The following is a 25294-nucleotide window of genomic DNA, read 5'->3' as shown; positions in this document are numbered from 1 at the left end:
TGCGGGGGCTGGGGGCGGCCTGAGCTGCCAGGGGTCGCGTGCTCCCAGGATTCAGAGCTGCAGATCTCGGATGTACCGCGCTCCACAGGTGTCCAAACGTCCCCGCAAAGGAGTCCAGGCCTGGACTGGGAGGAGGGGGCGCTGTGGGTGGCCGCCGACGTCAGCCAACCAAGATGCTCAGGTAGGAAAATAACTCCAGAATGCGGGCACCTCGAACATCAGCCGGGACATTGACTTGGGGATCGGTGAATGTGGGGCAGTTGGCGGACTGAGTGTAATCCCCCAGTAGTAGAATGGTTAAGTACACAAGCTCTAGACTCCTATCAGGTTCACATTCTATTTCCACTGTTTTAGCTTTATAGGTGGGACTTAAACTTGTGACTTCATCCTTTGGAGCCTCAGTTTTGTCATCTGTAGAATGGACATAGTGGAAGCTACCTCACAGGACTGCTGAGAAGATTAAATGAGAATACTTGTAGAGATCTTTGCAGGAGGTAGGCACGAGATCTATGCAGGTTATTATTCCTGCCCCATAGATACGTACAGGATATAGGAGCCTGCCCTGTCTGCCCCCCGCCACCATAGTTTGTCTTCTGGTTGGTGCTAAAGTAGGCACAGGCCCAATCTATTCTTCACCCCCTTAGCATTCTATAAATATCTACTGAGTACACACTGTATACTAGGAATGCATATTTACTCACTAAATATTTGCCAGTAGCACCCTTCTCCCCGTCATTACAACAACTCAAAAAAAGTCAATTTTCCGAAATGTCCCCTGGGATTGGCAGCTCCCCTTTGAAGAGGACTGGGTGAGGGAGAACGTGACCTTTTTGCCCTGGGGACGGGGACTTAAGAGATTGCCAGTCTTTGCTGATGACAGATGGTTGCCACCGTGACCACTTTTCATAGGGAGACCTGGAAGCAGGGGCTGGCAGGCAGAGCACACCTGCTGTCACCCAGGACCATGAACAGCGTGAAGACCCCGGTGGAGCTGGCCGTGAGTGGGATGCAGACCCTCCACGTTCAGCACCGCTGCCGGGGCAGCTGCCGGGTCAAGGTTAGGCCGTCATATGTGGATGAGACTTTGTTTGGCAGTCCTGCAGGCACCCAGCCCACACCACCAGCCTTTGACCCACCGTGGATGGGGAAGGCCAACAGAACCAGAGGAGTGGGTACAGGGGCATCACAGGCCTCAGGGGCCAACGGGAGCTGTGAGACTACCTCCTCCAGGGACAAGACCCTGACCCTCGCACCAAGGAAGAAGAACAAATACAGGTAACAGGATGGGGAGATGCCCTGTTGTTCACATGCCGTGTGACTTTGGGCAAGCACTTTGACCTCTCTGAGCCACAGTTTCCTCACAGTGGAAGGTGGGACCTGATGGGGTTATTGACAAGGTTAAATGGGATGAGACATGTACAGTGCTGGGCACGGTAACCCGACACTTAGGAAGCTCTCAGTAAATGGTAGTGATAATGGTTGTGATGGTGGAATACCCATCCCCAAATGTCTTAGAATGGGCTTCTGAGGCCCAGAGGGGTCAGGTGATTTGCCCAAGATCACACAGCAATTTGCATGAAATTATTAGTTTGGTTGATCCATGAAATGACATAAATGTGATGATTCCAAACTTCAGCAAGTCATTTTGAAAATGGTTCTTGCTGCATTTTCACGAACAATTTAGAAAAACAGGATCTAATGCCAGTGGTTATTGTAGGTTCCAGTTAGATTATTTGGATTATTTCGATTAATATCAGCCTGGAGGGAGGTCTCAGGGCTCTATCTTATTTATTGTCATCAGTGTCTTGAACTAAAACATGGAAGACTAGTATATTAGTCAATCAGGGTTGTTATAACAAAATACCATAGACTGGGGGGCTTAAACAACAGAAATTTATTTTTTCACAGTTCTGGAGGCTTGAAGTCCAAGGTCAAGACGCCAGCAGGGCTGCTTTCTCCTGAAGGCTACCTATCCTTGGGTTGCAGATGGCCACCTATTCACTGGGAACTCACATGGGCTTTTCTCTGTGAGCATGTACACTCCTGGTGCCTCTTCCTCTTCTTATAAGGACACAAATCCTATTGGATTAGGACCTCACCTTTATGGCCTCATTTAACCTTAATTACCTCCTTAAAATTCAGCATGAATTTTGGGAGGATGCAATTCAGTCCATAATAACTAGCCAATCATATTTAGGATCCATTCTGAGCCAAGAGGCACATATAGTAGTTGAGAATGGGAATAGTGTTTATTTATGTAGATAAAATTCAACAGAGATAAAAGCAAGTCCCCATTATTATCATGTCCACCTGGCAATTGCCGTGGACCACAAGGCAGGCTCAGGTTGACATTAGCGGCACTGACAGCTACAACATGGCTGAAAACGCTGGTGTCAGCGTAAGCTGTATGAACAGAAGTATGGTTTCCTAAACAAGGCAGATAACAGTCAACCGCATGCTCTCCTGGAGAATGGAGTTTTATGCTGGACGCTGACAAGTAGAGAGTGTCAAGTTAGAAGGTACGTAAGAGTTAGAGATGCTATTGAGCAGCAACTTTGGTACCAGACAGACATAGGTATCAACCAGGTGTGGTTTTGAACAGCTAAATCAAGTGACTTTTCAAAGACTTGCAGTTTGGGAATGGAAGCACTTTTAGTCCTGGCCAAAAACCATGGACCTGACACCTCATAGGTATGCCATGAATATTTGTGGGACTAATAAAAAAAAAATTGCTGGGCTTCCCTGGTGGCGCAGTGGTTGGGAGTCCGCCTGCCGATGCAGGGGACGCGGGTTCGTGCCCCGGTCCGGGAGGATCCCACGTGCCGCGGAGCGGCTGGGCCCATGAGCCATGGCCGCTGGGCCTGCGCGTCCGGAGCCTGTGCTCTGCAACGGGAGAGGCCACGGCAGTGGAAGGCCCGCATACCGCAAAAAAAAAAAAAAAAAAATTGCTGAATGAATCTAATTAAAGGTGAGAGGCCTAGAAGGCACTTAAGTCTGACTTAGTGATCAAGAGCTTGGGTCTTTGAGCAGGGCGCTGGATTTGAATCTTGTCTGTACCCTCCTTTTTACCCTCCCTATGCCTCAGTTTTCTTGTCTGTAAAATGGGATTATATCGCCCTCCTTGTGGGTGTTGTGAGAAATGAGATGACACACAAGTGACATGCTGAGTCCTGGACCTACACATGAAAAGCCCTGAGTAAATATGCAAAAATTTTAAAAGCTGCTCTGGCGGTGAGGCCAGACCACAGAAGTTCAAACTGAGAACCCTCTACATGCCAGGTGCTGGGCTGTGCAATTTCAGATATAGTTGGAAGGGCCACATGACTGCAGAGGGTTCGGCTGACGAGGCCACTACAAAAAGGGAAAAGTGGTGGGTTAAGGGAAAAAGTGAAAGCTATAAAGACTAAGGTTATATTAATCAGGACTCTTGGTTGCAAGTGACAGAAGACTTACCCAAACTGGCTTCAGCAGAAAAAGGGCATTTGGGGCTCATATAACAGGGGCTCAAAACGTTCTTGGGATTTTGTCTCTGTTTTAGTGCAGCTTTCCCCTACACATCCCAGGGGAGATGGTCACTGGCGCTTAGCCCTTATATCCTGCCAGTTCTTCAGGGCTAGGTGGAAGAAAAACATTTCTCTCCTAGTAGTTTCTGCAAAGGTCCTAAGGCAGACCCTTATTGTGCAGAATGGGTCATGTGGTTATTCCTGAGCCAATCAGTGTGGTCAGGAGGATGGGATATGCAAACTGGCCTGGCCTGGGGCACATGCCAGGGAGTGGGGGTGGGGTGGGGCAGGATGCAGGGGGACTGGGCACTTGGCAGGGGAAAAATAGCAGAGATGGGGGTAGTGGTACATGAGGGCTGTGGCCTCGCTGCAGGTGCCAGGCTGGGAGACAAGGACTTCTGGGACCTGTAGGCAACCCTCTGCTGCTGCAGCTGCCTGGCAGGGGGTGCGGGTGGGGGTGGGCAAGGTTTTTAGGGTTTATTTCCCCAGCTCACTGTTTCTCTTCCCTTGCCAGACTGATTGGCCACACTCCTTCTTACTGCGATGAGTCGCTCTTTGGCTCCCGACCTGAGGGCGCCGGCTGGGAGGCCTCGTGGATGGCGAAGGGGGATGCTGCAAAGCTCCATGCCCTCTTCTGGACACCCCCAGCTACCCCTAGGGGCAGCCACTCACCCCGCCCCAGGGAGACTCCAGTGCGAGCCATTCACCCAGCTAGTCCCTCAAAGACAGAGCGCCGGGTGGTGGCAGATTCCCGGAGGTTGTCCGTGGACGGGTTAGACTCTCCACGCCCTCCGAGGCGGGAGCGTTCTTATTCCCTCACCCACCTTAATGTCCCCAGCACGAGTCACCCACCCACCAGTACCCCCTGCACAAATGGGCCTCGAGATCCCAGACCTTCCCCGTCAGGAGTGACCTTCCGGAGCCCCCTGGTGACTCCCAGGGCTCATTCAGTCAGTGTTTCAGTGCCAGTTACCCCCCGACGAGGCGGAGCCATCCAGAAACCAAAGCCACCTTGGAAATGAATTTCTTGGTCCTTTCTGCAGGTTTGCCCATGGGGTCACAGCAAAGGGCAGAGTTTCAGAGGATGGCACTGGTGGGCGGGCCTTTGGGGAGACCACCAGGCATTGGCAAAGCACTCCTGGGGGCAGACAGAGAGAGGGTGGGCAGTGCCGCCCTTTCTTCTGACAACCTCTGGTTGCTCCCTGCTTTTGCCGCTGGTGTGGATATGAGGGCCGCCTCTGGAGATCCCTGTTTCAAGTTCTGTCATAGCCACACGGCATATCAGTGCCAACCCAGGGGTGTCCCCCGGGAGGGTCCCCCCACTCCCTCCATCACACCCACAACATTGTCTCGCCACCAAGAGTGAATAAATGGTATGATCGCCAACCCGGAGGGTTCCTTCTCCCTCCCTTCAAGCCAAGCTTCTGCTCAGGATGAGTTTCCAGCTGAGTCTGGACGCCTCAGGAATTTTCCCAGGCACAGTATGTGGACCAGCAGGGAACACGAGGTGATATGTGGGTGGACATTTAAAATTTTAATAGTCATGTATTTATTTTCATGTATTAAATATATCAGCTCATCGAAGCCGTGAGTTTTGCTAATTTTTTCCTTAGGATAAAGGCCAGTGTTAGGTCTGAGTTGATTTAAATAACAAAGGTAAATAACATAGCAATCATGACAGTGGCAGGTGGGCAACTAATCCTCCTGTGTTGGTTTCTAGCTAATACCACTAATTGGGGGGTTAGCTGATTCTTCCTGAGCTCAGAATATGGGCTATAGTTGACTTGTTTTGAAATCATATGTATATATATATATATATATATATATATATGATATACATTTCCTACCGTAAAAAAAAAAAAAAAAACCCACAGTGACTAGGATTTGCTTGGACTTTGAGGGGTCCAAGAAGACCAGAAATTTCCACATGGCACCTGGAGAGCACTCGGGGAGGAAGCCTAAGTGGTCAGGGCCCGCCTGCCTCCTGCCCCGCACCATCCTGGGTCAGGCCCCTCAGGAGGAACAGCAAAGCCTTTGTTCTGATGGAGCTGCACCCAGAATCCCAGCATCCTGGTGGATTGCACCTCCGGGAAGCACCGGGATTCCAGAGAGGCCAGCTGGAAGCCACATCTTTGGTTCTGTGCCTCCACCTTTGGGGAAGGGAAGAGCAGACACTCCCGGGGAACAGTCTGGGAGGGACCAACAGTGCCTAGGACCAGGGGCGCACATTCAGACGCCTACACGGCTCCGGTGGGCCGTGAGGGACGCAAGCGAGCCATGCTCTTGGCACAGACAGCATTTTAAACATGTAGGGTGTTTAAATTTCCTAGAACACTTGCAAAGAATTAGTTCCCTCCCTCCTCAGTTTTACTTGAAACATTCAGCTCTCATTTGCCTTTATCCCTTGCCCCTATGTTTTAGTAGACATTGGCCACAAATACCTCTTTCCTCCAAACTGTACTAAAAAAGGGAAGCAACCGCCCAAGTATGATGATAAGGGGTGACTGACGCTGAGGCCATGATGGCTGGAAGACAATTGGGAGTGGTGGCGACTGGGACAACCTGTCTGCCACCCAAAGGGGGCGCTCCTCACCTTTAGAAGACACGCAGGCCCGGGCTATCTGGATGATGAGATTTTTCCAGAAAAGTCATTTTTAAGCAGTAGCCTCTGATTTTTTAAATGCCGGCAGTGGGGATTTCCCTGGTGGTCCAGTGGTTAAGACTTTGCCTTCCAGTGCAGGGAGTGCGGGTTGGATCCCTGGCCAGGGAGCTAAGATCTCACATGCCTCACGGCCAAAGAACCAAAACATAAAACAGAAGCAGTATTGTAACAAATTCAATAAAGACTTAAAAAAAAAACACCAGTAGTGAATTAAAAAATATATTCTTCAACTACCTGGACACCAAATAAGGCTAATGTGAGGTTGCTGGTTTATGACCTCAGGACCCCTGAGCTTTCACGGTACTAAACCAGGGAGAGGTTGTGGGCAAATTGATATCCAGAGCAGGGGCAGAGTGCAGCCTGAAACCCTCCCTCTTCCTCCTGGAGTTCTCTGCCTGCCCCGCCCTCCCCTGGGGGCAGCTGTGACCCACACCCAGCTGTCCTGGTGGGTGATGTGTCCATCGCAGTCATGGCAGCTTCTGGGCTGGGACTGAGGGAGATGCAGCCCAAGGTCCAGCTTCCCAGCGAGGCTAAAGGAAGGAATGGTTACGTGCTGACACCCAGCCTGTGTGTTCCCCTCGTGGAAACGGCACCTGCAGCATGGACACGCACCCAATGGCCCTGGGTAAAGTGAAGTTTATTTGTAGGCTGTGGTTTAAAAGTGTTTTTAATTTTGAAAAAGTGTTAAGGCCATGAATCGCAGGGCTCCACATCCCAGGGGCTTCCAGGCCGGCTCTTGAGTGAGAGGTAAGATCTTGGTGAGGGCAGGGGTCTGGGCAGGCTGGGGGGAGGGACTCATTTCTTGCCCTTGCCCTTGCCCTTGCCCTTGCCCTCGCCCTTGCCCTTGTCCTTCCCTCTGCTCTTGCTCCACTTCCTCTTCTTGGACCTGAGCATGGAGCGGACCAGGTAGCCCCTCCACAGGGCCTGGATGAGCACGGCAGCCCGCACCATGTGCACCATCTCCTGCTCGGCTTCCAGCCTCTTCTTGGCGTTGATCTCCTGCTCGGCCTGGATCTGGGAGAACTCTTCCACCAGCACGTCATGCCGTCTCTTCAGCTCCTCCAGCTGCAGCTTCTCCTCCTTGTGGATGATATCCAACTCCTCGTACTCATCCTGGGGTGACAGGCAGGGGGTCGGTGTCTCCAGGCACAGAGCACCGCCTGCCACCCTCTTCTGTTCCCACCCTTCCCGAAGGCGCTTCCGCCCCCAGCAATACCGCCTACGCTAAGCCTTTCTGCATCTGAGGCCCAGATGAGAAAGGGAGAGCTGATGCGGTCCATCTGAGTTTGCGGTGGGACCCAGCTGAAATAGGTCAGGAAGGAGGAAAGAACACGGCTCGTGGGCTGGGCAGGCTGGGCTTCCAATCCCAGCTCAGCCACATCTCGAGGGGCTTCACCTTTCAAGCCGTCATTTTCCCTCATCTGAAACATGGGGACAATTCCAAACCCAGGAGCAGGGGTGGGAGCTATTTCCAGGATTAAATGACAGGATGGATGCAACGTCCATCCCCCCCGCTCCCACCAGGCATCTACCAGAAGAAAAGTACTTCCAGAAAACACAGAGCTAAGTGGACTCGGTCTCTGCCATCATTCACCCACCACCCTCATTGGGAGCAGAGAAACAAGAGCACAGCCTCCAGTCTCCCCCTTCATAGAGCACTCAGGATCAGACAGCACACCTGACATTGACCACTCAGAGGCTTATGTCACTTCCAGTGCTCACCAGGCCTCCCTGCCCCAAAGTCGGGGCTGTGGGCCACCGATGTTATCACAGAGCTGGGTGGAGGCTTAAGGGCACCCCGTTTTTAGGCTACTATTCCCTGGAGCACCTCCTCCAGGCCAGATCCTGTGCTGTACAAGCACCTGTGACAACAGTGACTCGTTAAATCCCCACCATGGTTCCAGCGTGGGTGTTACTGTGATCACATGCAGAAATGGGCTCAGAAAGGTCAAGTTCCTTGCTTAGGGTCACACAGCGAGTAAGTGCCACTAGAGTAGAACCTCCAGATGACAATGGGGACTTTGTTGACCGCTGGAGCCCAGCACCGGGCACATCTAAACACTCGGTAGAAAGTTCCTGAGTGAAGTGGTGGAGGTGAATGCTTGAACCCCATGGGGATGAGTCCCTGCTTAGGGGGCTGCTAGCAGGAGCTGAGCAGAAGGGAACAGGGAGTCTAGGATATTGACAGTAGATGGAGCCAGGATCTTCGGGCCTGGTGTCAAGCACATCTTAGTGGCTCACAGCTTCTGGCTCCTTCCTTTCCCATGGCTCCCCTTACTGCCCCAGGCTAGACAAACCCTTGAGCCTAAGGAAGGGGCAGGGAAGCCACTCTGGAGAGGCCCAGAACTTGGCATAGACCATGGACCATACTAGGGCTTCTCTTCTCCACCCCTCACCCCCATTCCTAGAGGATCTTGGGAAACACACTTGAGAGAGACTTAGGCAGACAGATACCTGCTTTTCACTCATCTCCAAATCGTATTTCTGGATCCAGTTCTCAATTTCCGTTTCCACTTTATATTTTTTCTAAAAAAAATTCAATTAGTCATTGTGTGATGGACTAATATTAACAATAAAAAGCACTCAGCCCGCTCTGCGTCAGCAGGCCCTGCCTCACGCCTCGCCTCCTGAATCCACATCACAAGGTATGTTCTCCATTTCACAGGCAAGGACACGGAGGATCAGATGTGCTAACTCACTTGGCCCAAGATTACAGAGCTGATGGGTGGTGGAGCTTGGATTTGAAGCCAGCAGTCCAGCTCCAGAACATTGTAGGCAGAGGGAGCAGCAGGTGCAAAGGCCCTGCGGTGGGAACAAGCTGGTGATGTTTAAAGAGTAGGAACTGAGCCAGTGTGGCTGGAATGGCGTGGCCGGGGAGGAGAATGGTCCCATTGAGCTCAGAGTGAGAAGCTGTGTCACAGAGGGAGTGTCAGCAGTGGAAGGAGTTTGGTTTCTAACGTAAGGGAGAGTGGAAGCTGTTGGGTGGATTTAGATACAGTGGAGGAACGTGATCTAATTTTGTTTTTAAAAGATCAGCTCCTGTACATACAGTGGAATGCTATTCTGCCATAAAAAGGAGTGAAGTATTGGTAAATGCTACGTGGATGAACCTTGAAAGTGCAAGGCTAAGTGAAAGAAGCCAGACACGAAAGACCACATATGGTATGATTCCATTTACGTGAAGAGTCCAGCATAGGCAAATCCATAGAGATAAAAAGTAGATGAGTGGTTGCCAGGGACTGGGGGGAGGCGGGTGGAGAAGCTACTTAATGAGTACAGGGTTTTATCTGGAGGTGATGAAAATATCTTGGAACTAGATAAAGGTTGTGGTTGTCCGACATTGTGAATATACTAAGTGCCACTGAATAACTTTAAACGGTTATATTTTATGTTATGTGAATTTCACCTCAATTAAAAAAAAAAAATCAGCTCCTTAGTCCTACAGTGCAAGAGGTCATAACTTGGGCACCACGGATGGGCTGGCTTCAGGGGGCCTGTAACCCAAGCATTGCCCCCCACCATGGGTATGTGCTTCTGTGCCTTTTCATGGGGGAGAGGCCCGGTGCTTCCATTAGGTGCTCAAAAGTGTAGTGAAACAAAAACGAATCTGAGAACAAGTGTTAGAAAGGGTGCCCTTTGTGAGGAAAGGGATTCGGAAGCAAACTGGGTGCATGCTGGGCCTGGGTCCTGGCTGAGACGATGGAGAAGGCAGTTGAAAAAAGGATATTTATTGAGCACCGACTAGGTGCTACCAGCTGCCTCCCCATCATCCCATCTAATTCTCATAGCAACTCATTAAGGCCTATTCAATCACTTTCATTTTAAAAATGTGAAAACTAAGGCTCAGAGGGAGTTAAGAGATTTGCCAGAGGTTTCTGTGCGCCTTCATTTCCTTTGCAGGACATGTGGGTATCATCCTCCTTGTGGGGCCCAGAGGAGTTCAGGAACTTGCCCAAGGTCACAGAGCTGGCCTGCAGCAGGACCTGATCTCTCTGCCCCCAGTCCCTGGCCTGCGTGCTGCTCCCTCCTGCCTCCCGAGGGATACTGTGTCCATCCTGGGCTTCCCTGCACCCTTCTCCCCAGGGAGCTGCGCCCCGGGCGGCTGAAGCAGCCCTGCCCCCCACCCCAAGCCCTGCGCCTGGCCCTCCCTTCGCCCCCTCCCCTGCCCCAGTGGCCCCATTGCCCCCACCGCCCCGCTTCCCCGGGGCACCTTCCTCAGCGCCTGCTCTGCCTCCCAGTTCTCCATGACCAGGCTGTTGAACTGCGCCTGCAGCAGCAGGATCTCCTGCTGGGTCTTGGCCACCCGGGCCTGCGAGGCCCGGAAGTCCGCCTTCTGCTGCTTCTTGGCCTCCTTCTTGGTGCGAAGGAGGCTGTTCTCTGAGAGCTTGGGCAGCTGGTGCAGGTGGTTTTTCAGTTCTTGGATCACGACGTTCTCCTTCTCCACCTGGGCCAGGAAGAAGAGAGGCTCCAGGATACCTCCGCGATCATGAGCCATCGCAGGAGAGGTTGGCGTGCCTGCAGCCCCCTCAGGACGGGGCGCTACTACCTCACCAAATCCCAGCCCTGGCCCCGGAGGACGGGGACAGCCTGCCTAGAGACCGGGAAACTGAGGCTCACGGGGGTTGAGTCTGTCTGGGGTTGTGCAGCTGAGATGGAATTTGAAGCCGGGTCTGTCTGATCCAGACAGGCTGTCTGGCCACCGTCCTCTATTTCCCGGCGTGTGTGAAGTGCACAGGCGCGCCTGAGCGGGGTCACAGGAGGAGAGGTCTGCGACAGCGCGACCCTCCTGCCGGGGCACAGCAGGGGAGTGCCTAGTTGCCAGGGACACTTGGCGCGATGCATGAAAGTGTGAGATAAACACACACCACAGGGATTGCCCCCCCCACCCCGCTCTCCCCTTGAGGGCCTGGCTTGGCTCGTGACCCTCAGTCGGTTCTAAAACAGGAATTGGTTGTAGTGAGGTGGATGGACCTAGAGTCCGTCATGCAGAGTGAAGTAAGTCAGAAGGAGAAAAAAAATTACCGTATGCTAACACATATATATGGAATCTAAAAAAAAAAAAAGGTTCTGAAGAACCTAGGGGTAAGACGGGCATAGACACAGACCTACTAGAGAATGGACTTGAGGATATGGGGAGGGGGCAGGGTAAGCTGGGACGAAGTGAGAGAGTGGCATGGACATATATGTACACTACCAAACGTAAGATAGATAGCTAGTGGGAAGCAGCCGCATAGCACAGGGAGATTAGCTCGGTGCTTTGTGACCACCTAGAGGGGTGGGATAGGGAGGGTGGGAAGGAGACACAAGCGGGAGGAGATATGGGAACATATGTATATGTATAACTGATTCACTTTGTTATAAAGCAGAAACTAACACACCAGTGTAAAGCAGTTATACTCCAACAAAGATGTTAAAAATAAATAAATAAATAAATAAAAATAAAATAAAGTAAAATAAAACAGGAATTGGGGTTGGGGGGCACCGCTGTTTCGTAAATAAACTCCAAAGGCTGATCACAAGTGCTAGGGTGTCCCTCTGAACACACCGGTGCTGTGGCTGGCTCAGGCCAGCAGCCTCGGGCTGGGGGCAGCTGGCAGCAGGGCTGCAGCGGGTCTGACCTCACTTCCTGTACTCAGGGAGTGGGAGGCAGGGTGGGGAGGGGTTTGAGGCAAGCCTGTCCTGTGGGCAAGTCTTCAGCCTTCAGGGGTTGGGTTTGAAGCAGGCAGTACTATTCGCAGTCAGAGCTTTTCTTGTGGACCCCTCAACATGCCTTATTGGTGTCAGCCTCTCATTTTACACTGAGATCCAGTGACCTGATGAAATCTGCCCACCTGGCAGAAATGGAATTTGACCCCAGATCTGTCCAACTTGGCAGCCCCAAGCTGTTTCCACTACCCGAATGAGACCAGCAAAGCCACTTGGAAGTCCTCTTCCTTTCCCTAGGTGACACCCCTCCAACCTATGAGTGGTCTCCCCTGAGCACCCAGGAGCCTGTCATCTTTCTACTCAGCAGATAATTACCTTGTCCCCCTTTTTGTGCCAGGCCCACTAGGGACCCAGTGGAGGGCCAAGAGAGACAAGGTCCCTGTTCTCTTGTGGGGGAGCCAGACCCCAATCATATCATCAAATCATCACACAGTCATCAACAAACCCTGATGAATGCTGTACAGGACAAAGTCGGAGAGAACAGAAGGAAGGGGGGCCCCCTGAGCTAGTACATCAGGGAGGGAGCGTGGCCTTGATCTCTCATCTATCACAGGGCGATGAAAATGTGACAGTGCTGGCTGGCTGTCCCCCAGGACCTGTTCTCCCCAGAAAGGCTGTAGAGCAGAATGTTTCACTGGGAAGGTGGCCCCAGCTACAGACCACTTTCCCAGCATCTCTAGCACTGGGTGTAGCTAAGAACTATATGAACGCTGCTTCTAGGTGATGTCCCAAAAGGGTAGGACAAAGTCCCCTCCTCCCCTTTCCTCCTTCCTGCTGGCTGGACCAGTGGTGACATGACGGTGGAAGGCTGGAGCAACCTTCTGGGTCCACAGTTAGAAGCCCCATGTGGGGGGCAGCAGAGAAGCCAGCAGCAAGGAACCTGGGCCCCTGACGAGTTTACGAAGCAGAGCTTCCATGCCAGCTCTCTGTTAAACAGAAATACACCACCAGCTTGACTAAGCCACTATTATTTGGGATCTCTGATTTAGCAGCCAAACCTATACTTACACGCCACTTCCCAGGGACTTTGCTAGCTGTTAGTGCGAAAATGTGTGTAAAGAATAACACATAGGGGCTTCCCTGGTGGCGCGGTGGTTGAGAGTCCGCCTGCCGATGCAGGGGACACGGGTTCGTGCCCCGGTCCGGGAAGATCCCACATGCCGCGGGGCGGCTGGGCCCGTGAGCCATGGCCACTGAGCCTGCGCATCCGGAGCCTGTGCTCCGCAAAAGAAGAATAACACGTAGTATGTGTCTTGTTAGGTTGGGATCATGTTATCCTTTCCCCTCTTAAAAATTCTTCTAGAGCTTCCACCCTTCCTACCTGCCCCTTACCCTCAGGACAAAGACCACATTCCTCGATTAGGCCTCAAAGGCCCTGTGTAATCTGCGAGCAAAGCCTTAAGTTAAGTATTTACTACCCAGCCTTGGCCTGGAAGGTCTCTCTCTACCTCACTCGCCTGGTTCACTCCCTCTCATTCTCCATGTCTTGGCTTCAACATCCCTGAGTTCCAAGTTCAGGTCTCCTATAACACTCTCTTATAGCACCCTATACTTACCCTTCCTTGTACTTCTCAAAACTGTAATTAAATCAGCTCTTTAAGACCTACCTTCCCTATCATGAACTCCATGAGGCTGGGACCATGTGGACTCATCATTTATAAGACCTGGCATCCGGTAAGTGCTCAAAACAATATTTATGGAGTAAAAGAATGAAAACAGCTATTTAAATCACTGAGGAAAAAACCCAACTGCCAAAAGATTTGGACTCCTCCCTGGGGCTCCTCCTATAACCTGACCAATACTGTGCAGTGATACCTCTGCATCCCTGTTCCTCACGCAGGCTGCCAATTCATTTTCCAGAGTATCGATGATTTCTTGGTTCCTCTGATTCCGTCTGGTGATGTCCTGGATGAACTGAGTCTTGTCTCTGGCTTCCATGGGACTAGTGAGTAGCTTCTCAAACAGGAAACCTCGGAGTTCTACCAGGCTATCAATAAAACTCTGGGCTTCCACACTTCTGCCCAGGGTCTGCACCTGCAACAGCCTGGCAGCCTGGGGGCTACTGAGCAGGAGTCTCACGATGTTCTTGGTGGATCCTTTGATCTGCTGCATAAGGGGTGGGAGGTGGGATTTCTGCACCTCTATGGAGAGGACACGGTCTCGGAACGACGGTTCATCCTCGAACTCTTCTTCCTCCTGCAACTGCCTTCCTTCCTCCTGCAGGTAACTGACACGATCCACGAGGATCTGGCAAAGGTCCTGGTGCTCTCTCACTGCTTTCATGATGTCCTCCCCCAGCATCCCCTCCGAATTCTTGGAACTGGATGCCACGTATGACAGCAGGGTCACCAACTCCACCTTGTGAATGGTCTCGTCCAGGACGGACATGATCCTCTTGGTCTCGATGGTGGTGAGTTTGGTCTTGATAGGAGGCAAGCGTTTTGGCGGGGCGGTGGAGTTTTTGGTTGTCTGTGCTATCAGCCTTACTCTGTTGACGTCAGGGTCTTCGTAGAGAGGGCCCACGGCAAGGATGTCCAAAGCCATTTTATGAGCGGTCTTCTTCGCCTTTGTACGCCCTGAGAGATTGAGACTTTGGTAGACTATCTGGGCTTCCTGCTTTTATTGTCTCTGGCAACCCTGAAAAAGGAAGGAGTAGGTAGTCAGCAGAGTCAGGCTGACTTCGGGACGGCTGGTGTGGCCACAGCAGCCGTAAACTGTTGACGTGGAGAGTTTGTCTTAGGTGCTCTGCAGCCTTTACACAGAACCTCTCAAGGAAAGCCGCGTTTAGCTTTGTAACAGTGCTCAGGGCCCCAAGGGTAAGGGGACCATATGTGGAGCTGGGTCTCAGGCACATGTGTCAGGCAGGGACCAACCAGGAATACAGACATCATTCTAGGTATTCAAACACAGCAACCAGTTACGTGGGTGATGGAAGAATTGAGAGGCCAATCAGGGGAAGGGAAAGCCACCCAGCGATTGTCAATTGCAGGAAACCACGAAGGAGGAGGAAGCGGTGGGTTTGGGGATCAGGGCCACCCAGGGGAAGCTGGAGCCACAGCCATTTCCTGTCCAGGAGTCACTATAGCCCCAGTGGAGCTGTGGCCACTGCCGGAAATGCAGCCCAAAGCAGAGAGAAGAGGAGAAATCTGGTTTCTCCCTTTGTCCAGCCTTCCAATCTAACACCAGTGCCTCCCACTGACCAAATCCAGTGGGAAACCAGCGACAAGGGAGCCTGGGCAATGCAGCCCGCAGGGGTCAGCAGCTGGAGACAGAGCAGAAGAGGGACAAGCAAATAATGGTGCCGAGAGCGAACAGCATGAGGACCAGCACGGCGCATTTGCATTGGCTTTTAAGAATGGATTAAAAAAATCGGGGTGGGGGTCTTCCCTGGTGGCGCAGTGGTTGAGAGTCCGCCTGCCGATGCAGGGGACACGGGTTCGTGCCCCGGTCCGGGAAGATCCCACATGCCACGGAGCAACTAAGCCCACGAGCCACAACTACTGAGCCCACATGCCGCAACTACTGAAGCCCGTGCGCTGGGAGCCCATGCTCCACAACAAGAGAAGCCACCGCAATGAGAAGCCTGTGCACTGCAATGAAGAGTAGCCCCCGTTCACCGCAACTAGAGAAAGCCCGCATGCAGCAACGAAGCCCCAATGCATGCAAAAATATAAATAAATAAATTTATTTAAAAAAAAAACAAACCAGAAGCCTCTGGGGGCTGAGGACTGGGGCAGAGGACATTATCTTGCATCTCCTTGATTCCCACCTGCTTCCTGTTCCCCAATCAATCTCGTGAGTTCCTTAAGGCTTTTCCTGAAAATAACATTTTAGGGACAGCCATGGAGCTTCCTCAGCCTCCCCGGGGAATGAAGGATCTCTGCCCTATGGGCCACAGAATGAATGTGAACCAAGTGTTTAATGAACTCACTTCTCCCCATGGTCCCCCAAGGCTCTCAAGCATAAATCAAAACTCTCAAATTCTTTAGAGATTGCGGCTGCAAATGCAACGTTATGGGAAATGTTTCCAATTTGCTTTCAGCCAAATTACCTCTTTGCTTTAAAGGGCAAACTTGTTTTCTTTGATTATGATGACGCCCGTCAGTTCCTGACAGCTCATTTGGGTGAACAAGAAAAAGCTGGTGGAACTGGAATTGGGGGAAATGCATCTGACTCTGATTACAAAAATCACTGGAGAATCTCCTTTCCTTGAATTCTAATATGATCACTTCATTAATGCCACGAACCTTAATATTTCAGTCATTTCCAACTTAAGCCTCTCCTTTTAAAATTCTTGCCCTAAGAGTGAAACAAGGTTGTTAATGGAGGGGGGACTTTAATTGGATCTTCCCTTTATTTGTCATTAATTCTGCTGATGAACTTTATAAACGGAAATATATCTTTATCATGCAAATTTTACCTGTTTTCACTCAGATAAGCTTGTTGGATGTTTTACTTTCCCTCTCAGAACATTTTGAAGAAAAAAAAAGGTTTGAGGTAAATTATATTTTGTTCCCCTGGAGAGAAAAAGGAGAAGTAAACCCAACTACCCTACAAGTACCCTGCAAATCCAGCACTGGTCCATGGAGAAGTCAGAGGGTGTGAAAAAACAAATTGAAGGGAGAGAGGGAGAGAGAGGGAGAGAGAGAGGGAGGGGGGGAGAGAGAGAGAGAGGGAGAGAGAGAGAGAGAGAGGGAGAGGGAGAGAGGGAGAAAGAGAGGTTTATGTGGGGGTGGGGAGCATCTCATTTTAAGAAATGCCATTAAATTCTAGCTAATTCCTGGGACTTCCCTGGCGTCCAGTGCTTAGGACTCCACACTCTCGCTGCAGGGGCCTGGGTTTGATCCCTGGTCAGGGAACTAAGATCCCACAAGCCACGCGGTGTGGCCCCGAAAAAACAAAAAACAAACAAAAAAACGAACTAACTCTTGAGAACTTACTATGTACCGACCACTGTTCTAAATGCTTTACACAAATTAACTCCTTTATTCTTCACAACAGCCTCCTGGGGTAGGTGTTTTTATTACGTCCATTTTCCAGAAGAGGAAAGGAAGGCAGAGGGAGGTTAGCTGTTTCTACTAGTTTACAGCATGTAAGTCACAGAGCTGGGATTTCAGCCCAGGCAGTCTGTCTTAGGAGTCCGCATCCCATAACCACTATTCTGTCCAGCCTCTTGATTTTAAGATTGACTTCTATGGTGGAAAAATTAGAATCATGATTTATAGACTAATTCTTTGCTGGTCCAGTTTCAGTGAGTCCTGTTAAGTAGAGGTGTAGAGAAGAGATGGGTTCACAACTCGATTCCTATAGCATTCAATCTATTTAACACGAATGTGCATATTTGTTGTTATATGTGCATATATAATATAATACGTTATATTATATTGCATTACTTCATATTATATTATACTACTTATAAATATAAATGCTAGACTTGATTCACCTTTCTGTCTAGTGCCTCACAGTCTTCCTCCCGGTGTCACGTTCCCATGGGTACACCTGGGATTAGACACAGTTCACAGTGCAGAGCTGCCACCCCATTCCTTTCTCCTCACTTAAGAAAGCTTATCAGGAATTCTCTGGCGGTTCAGTGGTCAAGACTCGGCACTTTCACTGCCATGGGCCTGGGTTCGATCCCTGGTTGGGGAACTAAGATCCCACAAGCCACGTGGCAAAAAAAAAAAAAAGCTTATCAGAATGCGGGTGAAGGAGGGAGAGGGATTAAATTATTTTAGGGTAAGCTTTGAATCATCTCTCATTGATTTTTATATTTTGGAGTCAATCATTCACATACTTTGGAACTTTATTATCAGCGAATTACCAAGACATACCTTGTAACTGATCACGACATGGGGATTGTTGGAGCAGAACTGATGGGGCAAGAAAGATGCCTTCATGATGGCTGGTTCTAATTCAGTGTTGCCCAAATCTCTCTCGCTGGAATGCCACCTTTGTGATTTCTGCCAAATCTCTAGACCAAGCTGTACTATTATCAACTCAATTGTTTTCTTTAAATACATGTTCATGTTCCTCCTTAAGTACTTTTCCTTAAAAAGGAAACTTTATACCTTGCTATAACTGGAAAATCTGTTTCACTTTCATGAAACAGAAGATAACAATGTCTACATCCTGGTGTTATTTCATTCCAGCTAGATACTGTGACCCAGGAAGGATGGGTCTGAGACCAGATCTCTGTCTTGCTAAAAAAGCAAGATTAGCAAACAGTAGGGAGATGTTAAAGACACACTAAGAAAAAGAGAGAAGAGACAAGGTACTAATATCAGGAAAGAAAGAGGGGCCATTTCTACTGATCCTGTGGATGTTAAAATGATAACAAAGGAATAGTATGAACTTTATGGCCATCAATTTGATAACACATTGTGGATGTTATAATTTGCTTAGCTGACTTCATGTGCTTTTGACAGTTCTGTCATGTTTCTGAGAGGCACAATTTTCACCCACCCCACGACTTCAAGACCTACACTCCGTGCTTTCACCTGTATCCTGATGTTCTGCTTATGACTCAGAGGAGTCCTTGATGGCTAAGGGACTCTTGGTCGCTTAGTCCCGATTCCTCCACCTACCTGCTGGGTTAATGGGCAGAGGTTTTGCCTTCGAAGCAGCAGCACTTTTCCTTTCAGCCTCAGGAAGATCCAACTGGCCTGTGAACCACCCAGCTAGCTTTTTTTCAGAACGCTCTAGGCTTTATGTGAGCCTTCCAGGTCTAGAGCGGGGAAGGTGAGGGGCTGGAAAGGGCAGGACATTCATGATGAAGACTGCTATCTCCCAAGCAACTATCCTACAGTAGGCGCTCAGGAAAGCACTGTTGAATAAATGGAGAGATGGCAGACCCAGCTTCAACAACAGCTCTGTTTCCCCACAGGGTGATGTTGGCATCATAGGATAATGTTATTTCACAAAATATGTTCTGTCCTGAATTAGAACCAGAAAATAGTGTCACATTTCAATAGTGAAAGTGGTGGGCCAAGATCTAGCCTATATGAGTTGTTTCCCATCCCTGGACACAGGGCTTGGAATTTTAATGTAAAAGATTTAAATATATTTTGTTTTCTCTTTTTCATGGTTTAGTTGCATTTTTTCTCCTATCACCACTTTTTTTTTTTTTTTGGCTGCGCTGTGCGGCATGCAGGATCTTAGGTCCCCGACCAGGGACCAGGGATCAAACCCGCACCCCCTGCAGTGGAAGTGCAGAGTCTTAACCACTGGACCTCCCGGGAATTCCCTCTATCACCGCTTTTGAAGTATTACCCAATCCTATCTTGTCCTTTTAGAGAACCCATGTTTCATGGATGACATTTGGCTTGCAGAAGGTTCCGGGGCTGGAGCTGAAGCAGTGAACACTGCAGGTATTAACAGACTGGATTGCATCGGTGGTGATGGCTCTGTGGCCGCAGGCTCCAGCGTTATCCTGTGCTTTGGCGACAGAGGACCCTGAATAGTGACTGAGGTTGGGAGGGAATGTGCTCCCAGGGACAGATCTCTAAGCTGCTGGTTATAATGAACAACTCTCTACTGGCCACTGGCCACGGTTATAGCCCTGAGCAAATTCACTTGACCTTCTGGACTCTCATCTCTGAAGCTGAATGGGAAAACATGAGCCTGCTGCCCAGCGATTAAGTTTGTGGGTTCCCATGTCAGGCAAGTTTGAAGTTCAGTCCTAGGGGTCAACACTTCCTTGCTGTGTGGCTTCAGGCAAGTCAATGAACGTCTCTAAGCATCTTCGGCTTCCTCACCTGTAATGTGGGGACAGTAACAGAACCCACGCTTGATAAAACTGATGTGAGTGTGAAATGAAGTCCTGACTCAATCATGTTGAGATTTTAGGATGACCTTCCAAATGATACAATTTAATATTAACATGTGAATACTTTTAAAAATAGAACATGTATTTTTCCAAATATAATATATATTTGTTTTTGTGCAGAAAGGTTTATAAAGAGCCAACATGGATCCATTTTTTACTCCTTTTTACTATTTCTGTTTTTAACTTTGCAGGTTTCTGCATTATTCATGACTTTCAGTTAGTAATGGAGGAGGACAGAGATCCCTTAAACTGCTCACCATTTTCCAGACTCTTCCCCCTTACAAATGAATCCATCACAATCCTTAATTCCTCTTTTGGCAGTGTGGTTTTCGATGTGTTTATTTCTGGTCATATCCAACTGTGGATAGTATCACTTAGGTTGTTTCAGACATAAGGAAGAATTTCTTAGCAGTGAATTTAGATTCTTCTAAAATAAACTTCCCCCACTTAAATATATATATGTATTTAAATCGTAATCTTAGCAAATGTAAAACACTGGCTTTTCCTGACTGACAGATTATGTTGTAGGAGAGTCTTTTTTAAACCATGACCCTTTAGTGACTGGTGGAATCAATTCGCCTGTTGAGACTAGCATTAAAAATAAATGAAATAGAATAGAAAATATCATAGTGCACTGCATGTAGTAAGTATTTTTTTGTATTTAAACAGGCGTCTGCTGGATCAAGGAGGAAAATGTATTTCTTTGTCTGGCTTGTGGTTAAAAAAAAAAAGGGACTTCCCTGGTGACGCAGTGGTTAGGAATCCACCTGCCAGTGCAGGAGACACGGGTTTGATCCTTGGTCCGGGAAGACCCCACATGCCGCGGAGCAACTAATCCCGTGTGCCACAACTACTGAGCCTGCGCTCTAGAGCCTGCAAGCCACAACTACTGAAGCCCACGCGGCTAGAGCCCATGCTCCGCAACAAGAGAAGCCACGCAATGAGAAGGCCGTGCACTGCAACAAACAGCAGCCCCCGCTCGCCACAACTAGAGAAAGCCCGTGCGCAGAAACAAAGACCCAACGCAGCCAAAAAGACAAAAACAAAAACAAAAACAACTTGTGTTCAAAAGCCCCCATATTAAAGGCATTTGATTGGTCATAGGATATAACCTGCTGTGATTATTTGAGAGCTAAGGTCAAAGAGATACTTTTCCCTGATGCTCTGTATTTCAAATGGTCTTGATTTTCAATCCCTTTTACTTTCAGTTCCACTAACTAGGGCCTGAAGGGAAAAAGGGTGTGTGTGTGTGTGTGTGTGTGTGTGTGTGTGTGTGTGTGTGTGTGTGTGTGTGTGTGTGTGTGTGTGTGTAGCACTTGTCTTGTGTGAAAATACCAGTGCAGAACGGGGTTTTTCAATCTTCACACTACTGACATTTTGGGTCAGATAATTCTCTCCTGTGGAGGCTGTCCTGTGTGTTTGTAGAATGTTTAGCATCATTCCTGGCCTCCACCCACTTGATGCCAGTAGCACCATTCTCCCACCATTAGCTCTGATCAGTTGGAGATGAAATATCTCTAGACGTTGCCAAATGTCCCTGTGGAGTGTGGGTGGGGTGCTCCTGGTTGAGAACCACTGGTCTAGACCACAGCAGCTTGGCTTCCCTGTAAAACTCCTGGCCTCCCCCATGCTAAGTCCAGTGCTCTATCCAGATTCAAAGGAAGGCATGCCCAAGCCTAGCCCAGCTCTGTCTGACGAGCCGACCTCAGCACCATCTAAAGCCACCATCAGTTACAGAATCAAGATCAGATTCACAAGTTGGGTCTTAGGAGCCCTGGGTGCATGACTCTCTCCTGTCAGGGGCTCTTGGAATAAGTCTAGGCAAGTCCCTTATCTCCTTGGCACCTGGTGACACAACACCTGTCTTAGCCACATCAAAAGGGAGCTGAGTGGAGAAGGGATGGTTTAATAGACAGGAAAGCCCTTTGGAGTGTTAAAAGCTTTCTTCAACGGGGAGTGATGATGATGATTATATGTTGAGGGATAAATCACGTAGTGTATCAGCCTCATTGCCCAGAGCTCTTTTCTCCTAGGGAAATAGAGAAGTACATGTGGGGAACTTAGCAACTGAGTAGGCAGGAAAGACTCACCCCTTTAATTCAATTTTTTTTTTTTTTTTTTTTTTTTGGCCAAGCCATGCAGCTTGCAGGATCTTAGTTCTCCGACCAGGGACTGAACCCGTGTTGCCTGCAGTGAAAGTGTGGAGGTGTGGAGTTCTAACCACTGAACTGCCAGGGAATTCCCTATTTTTTTTTTTTTTTTTTTTTAACTGTAAATCAAGTGAAAATCCCAAGCTAAAGCTCTGGCATTTATATCTAACCATGCCTGGAGTGTGTTCCCAAGGGATGCCTCTCCCTGAGCCAGGGCAGAGGTCTGGCTGGGATGCCCGGGGCAGCCTATCCAGCCTGGAGGCAAGGATATTGATACTGACTCTGCAGCCTCTGTTACTGTTTCTTTCAATCAAAAGGCTTGGTAGAGGGTGAAGTCTGGGAAAGGGAACTGTGGGATAGGTTTTTGCTTTCTACTAACAACTTTATAATATTCAGAAAAGGCATGAACAGTGACCTCAGAACTTACCCCTTCTCACTCTTGACTTTCCCACTATTTTCTTCTTTAACTATTTGGAATTCGCCAGTGAAGACACCTAGCACTGGGCTTTATTTTGAGGGAAGATTTGTTTTTTTTGGCCACGCCACACAGCTTGTAGGATCTTAGTTCCCAGACCAGGAATCGAACCCAGGCCCATGGCAGTGAAAGTGCTGAGTCTTAACCACTGGACCGCCAGGGAACTCCTGAAGACTATTTATTTCTAATTCAATCTGTTTACTTGTTATAGGTCTATTCAAATTTTCTCTTTATTCTTGGGTCAATTTTAATAATTTGTATTTCTAGGAATTCATTCATTTTATCTAAGTTGTCTTTTTTTGGCATGAAGTTGTTCATAATATTCCTTATAATTCTTTAAGTTTCTGCAGTTCTGATTTTGGTAATTTGTGTCTTTTACTTTCTTGGTCAGTCTAGCTATATCTTCCTGATGTACTGACCTTCCTATCAATATAAAATGTCCCTCTTTGTTCTAGTAATATTTTTTGTCTTAAAATCAATATTTTCTGATAGCAATATAGCCTCTCCAGCTCTCTCATGCTTACTCTTTGCATGAATTCCAATTTTTTACTTTCAACTCCTTTGTGTCTTTGAATCTAAGGTGAGTGTCTTGTAGGCGGCATATAGTTCAGTCTCACTTTTTAAATCTAGTCTGGCAAGCTCTGCCTTTTGATTGAAGTGTTTTTTGCATTTACATTTAATAATTTACATTAAATTATTCAGATAGTTGGATTTACATCTGCCATTTTCCTATGTTTTTTTATTCATCTCATCTCATGTTTTGTTCCTGTGTTATTTCGTTAATGCCTTTTATTGTGTTAAATAAATATTCTTAGTCTACTCTTTTGATTCTTCTGTTGATTTAAAAAAATTTTTTTGAATTGTTTTCTTAGTGGCTGACTTAGGGATTATAATGTGCATCTTAATTTATCACAGTCTATTCTGAAATACTAAATATTTTCTAGTTGATGGGTCATTGTTATCCGACATTTTTAAAATTATTTAAACATGGCTTCCTTTAGTTCTTTGAACATATTTATAATAGCTTCTTTGAAGCCTTTGTCTGCTAAAGCCAACATCTAGGGACACATAGAGACACTTTCTGTTGACTGCTTTTTTTTCCTGAGTACGTTTACACACGTCTCACAATTTTTACTGAACACTGGAAATTTTAGAGGGAAGATTTTTTTTTTTTGTAGCAACTCGGTATTTTTTTCCTTCCTAATGATTGTTGTTCTTGTTTTGCTTGGGTGTTTGGTAATTTACTTCCTGGACTAAATCTGTCAAGTCGGTCTCCTCCACAATGTACAGCTACTGATGTCTCTGCTTAATTGTTTTTTCATATTTTTATTTTTAAACCTGGCTTCCTAGGGGTCCCCTCTGTATCCACATAGTTTAATATTCAGCCAAAAGTGAGTCCGAGGTTGTGCTCAAACTTTGAGCCAGTAAGGCTTCTGTTCTCCCGTGGAAAGTGCAGCACGCACTCAGCACATCTACACAGGCTCCAACGGCCAGGGATTAAGTGGCTTGGGCCTGCTCTGGTCTCTGCTACACATGCGCATAACCTCTAGTCAACCAAGATATACACAGAGCTCATCAGGTCCCCTATGGCTGCCTCACTCCCCAGGAACTCCAAGCTTTCACTCCATTGTTTGTGCCAAATAGGATTACAACCTTGGACTGCTACAGCTGCCACCTCCCCTATTCTCTTCCCACCAAGATTGCCACTTTAGCCAGTACTCCTTCAAACCAAGTGAGCCCCATCAGACAGTAACAGTGAAGCTGTTGGTATTCAGGGGGCTACCCACCCTGGTTGAACTATTATGCCCATAGAACTGGGGGTGGGGAAATCAGAGAAGTCTCAGGTAAGTATAGCACAAACTTGAAGTTCGGTGGTTTTATGAATAAAAATTCTCAGTTCGTTGTATGACTTCGGTTGATTTTCAGTGTGCTAACATAGCACTAGATGGTTTTGTCCAGCTTTATAGTTGCTTTTAAAAATTATTATTGTGGTAAAATATACATAACAAAGTTTACCATTGTAACCATTTTAAATTCAGTGGCATTAAATTGTTACATTCACATCTATGTGCAACCGTCACCACCATCCACCTCTTCCAGAACTTTTTCATCATCTCAAATTGAAACTCTGTACCTATTAAATAACTCCCCGTTTTCCCCTCCCCCCAGCCCCTGGCAACCACTATTCTACTTTCTGCCTTAGTTAACCCTCACAACAAACCCTTTGTCTTAAGTATGTAAATGAAATCATATTTCAAGGACGGGGACGGGAGTTAAGTTCTAAAGTTAGCACAAAAGGCCAAAATTGGTTTAATCAAAATTACCTGATTTAAACACTCACTTTCATTGGATGCTTACCCTGGGATGTATATATAGGCCGTTGGGTGGAATGGTAGCGGACTTATAAACTACACTCTCACTCCCAGCACCTGTGTTTGACTTGAAAGTAGTTAACTTTGATGCGACTCCACTTGACTAGTATCATCCACGTTTTACGGATGAGGAAGTGGACAAGTGGAGGGGCAGAGTAGAGGATGCCCAGTAGTCCTTGCAGGGGGTTGGGAGGGAGGTCCAAACTGAGGCAGGGGCTGGAGAGCAGGATCCTGAGTCGGGGACGGGCTCACGGTGGGGGGCTACTGATTCCTCAGAGAGCCAAAGGATTGAGGGCTAGACCCCATTCAACATCTCTTCATCATTCCCAGCCCTTCCCCACAAAGTCATTCACCTGCTCCGAGGGCTTCAGGTTTTTCTATCCGTGGTAACCACCGAGGTGACTGCGTTGCTAGGTTACCGGCCAATCTCAGAAGGCGGGACTCAGCGTCTGATTGACTTTCTTTTTCACCATTAAATTCCTTATTCCGCTCAGTTGGTTCCACCTCCTGAGGATTTACCAATCAGAAGCACCGTCTCTATAACCCTCCACCAATTGGAAGACTCGGGCCTCCCTCTGGGTTGGGCTGACCGAGTAAGGCG

General features: G+C 48.4%; 2 protein-coding genes across 4 annotated transcripts; one reads left to right on the top strand and one right to left on the bottom strand.

Annotated features, from left to right (window-relative positions):
• Window positions 1–44: 44 nt before the first annotated feature.
• RITA1 (RBPJ interacting and tubulin associated 1) lies at window positions 45–5076 on the top strand. Of its 3 annotated transcripts, XM_079942382.1 has the most exons (4): window positions 45–181; window positions 355–494; window positions 910–1275; window positions 4018–5076. In XM_079942382.1, the coding sequence occupies exons 3-4, from the start codon at window positions 965–967 to the stop codon at window positions 4523–4525; spliced, it is 819 nt and encodes a 272-aa protein (XP_079798508.1). In that variant the 5' UTR covers window positions 45–181; window positions 355–494; window positions 910–964; the 3' UTR covers window positions 4526–5076. The 3 variants fall into 3 exon arrangements, with proteins under 3 accessions (XP_079798508.1, XP_079798507.1, XP_079798509.1); XM_079942381.1 differs by lacking the exon at window positions 355–494 and having other exon boundaries at window positions 56–181; XM_079942383.1 differs by lacking the exon at window positions 45–181 and having other exon boundaries at window positions 232–494.
• A 1418-nt stretch (window positions 5077–6494) lies between these two features.
• Window positions 6495–25133, bottom strand: DRC10 (dynein regulatory complex subunit 10). Its single transcript, XM_079942682.1, has 5 exons — window positions 25047–25133; window positions 13687–14508; window positions 10376–10609; window positions 8620–8691; window positions 6495–7278 (listed from the first exon to the last, which is right to left on the bottom strand). Exons 2-5 carry the CDS (start codon window positions 14413–14415, stop codon window positions 6961–6963), a joined length of 1353 nt encoding a protein of 450 aa, XP_079798808.1. The 5' UTR covers window positions 14416–14508; window positions 25047–25133; the 3' UTR covers window positions 6495–6960.
• Between the last annotated feature and the right edge of the window lie 161 nt (window positions 25134–25294).

This window comes from Stenella coeruleoalba, assembly GCF_951394435.1.
Source record: "Stenella coeruleoalba genome assembly, chromosome: 14".
NCBI lineage: Eukaryota > Metazoa > Chordata > Mammalia > Artiodactyla > Delphinidae > Stenella > Stenella coeruleoalba.
This window is presented reverse-complemented; position numbering and strand designations above follow the sequence as displayed.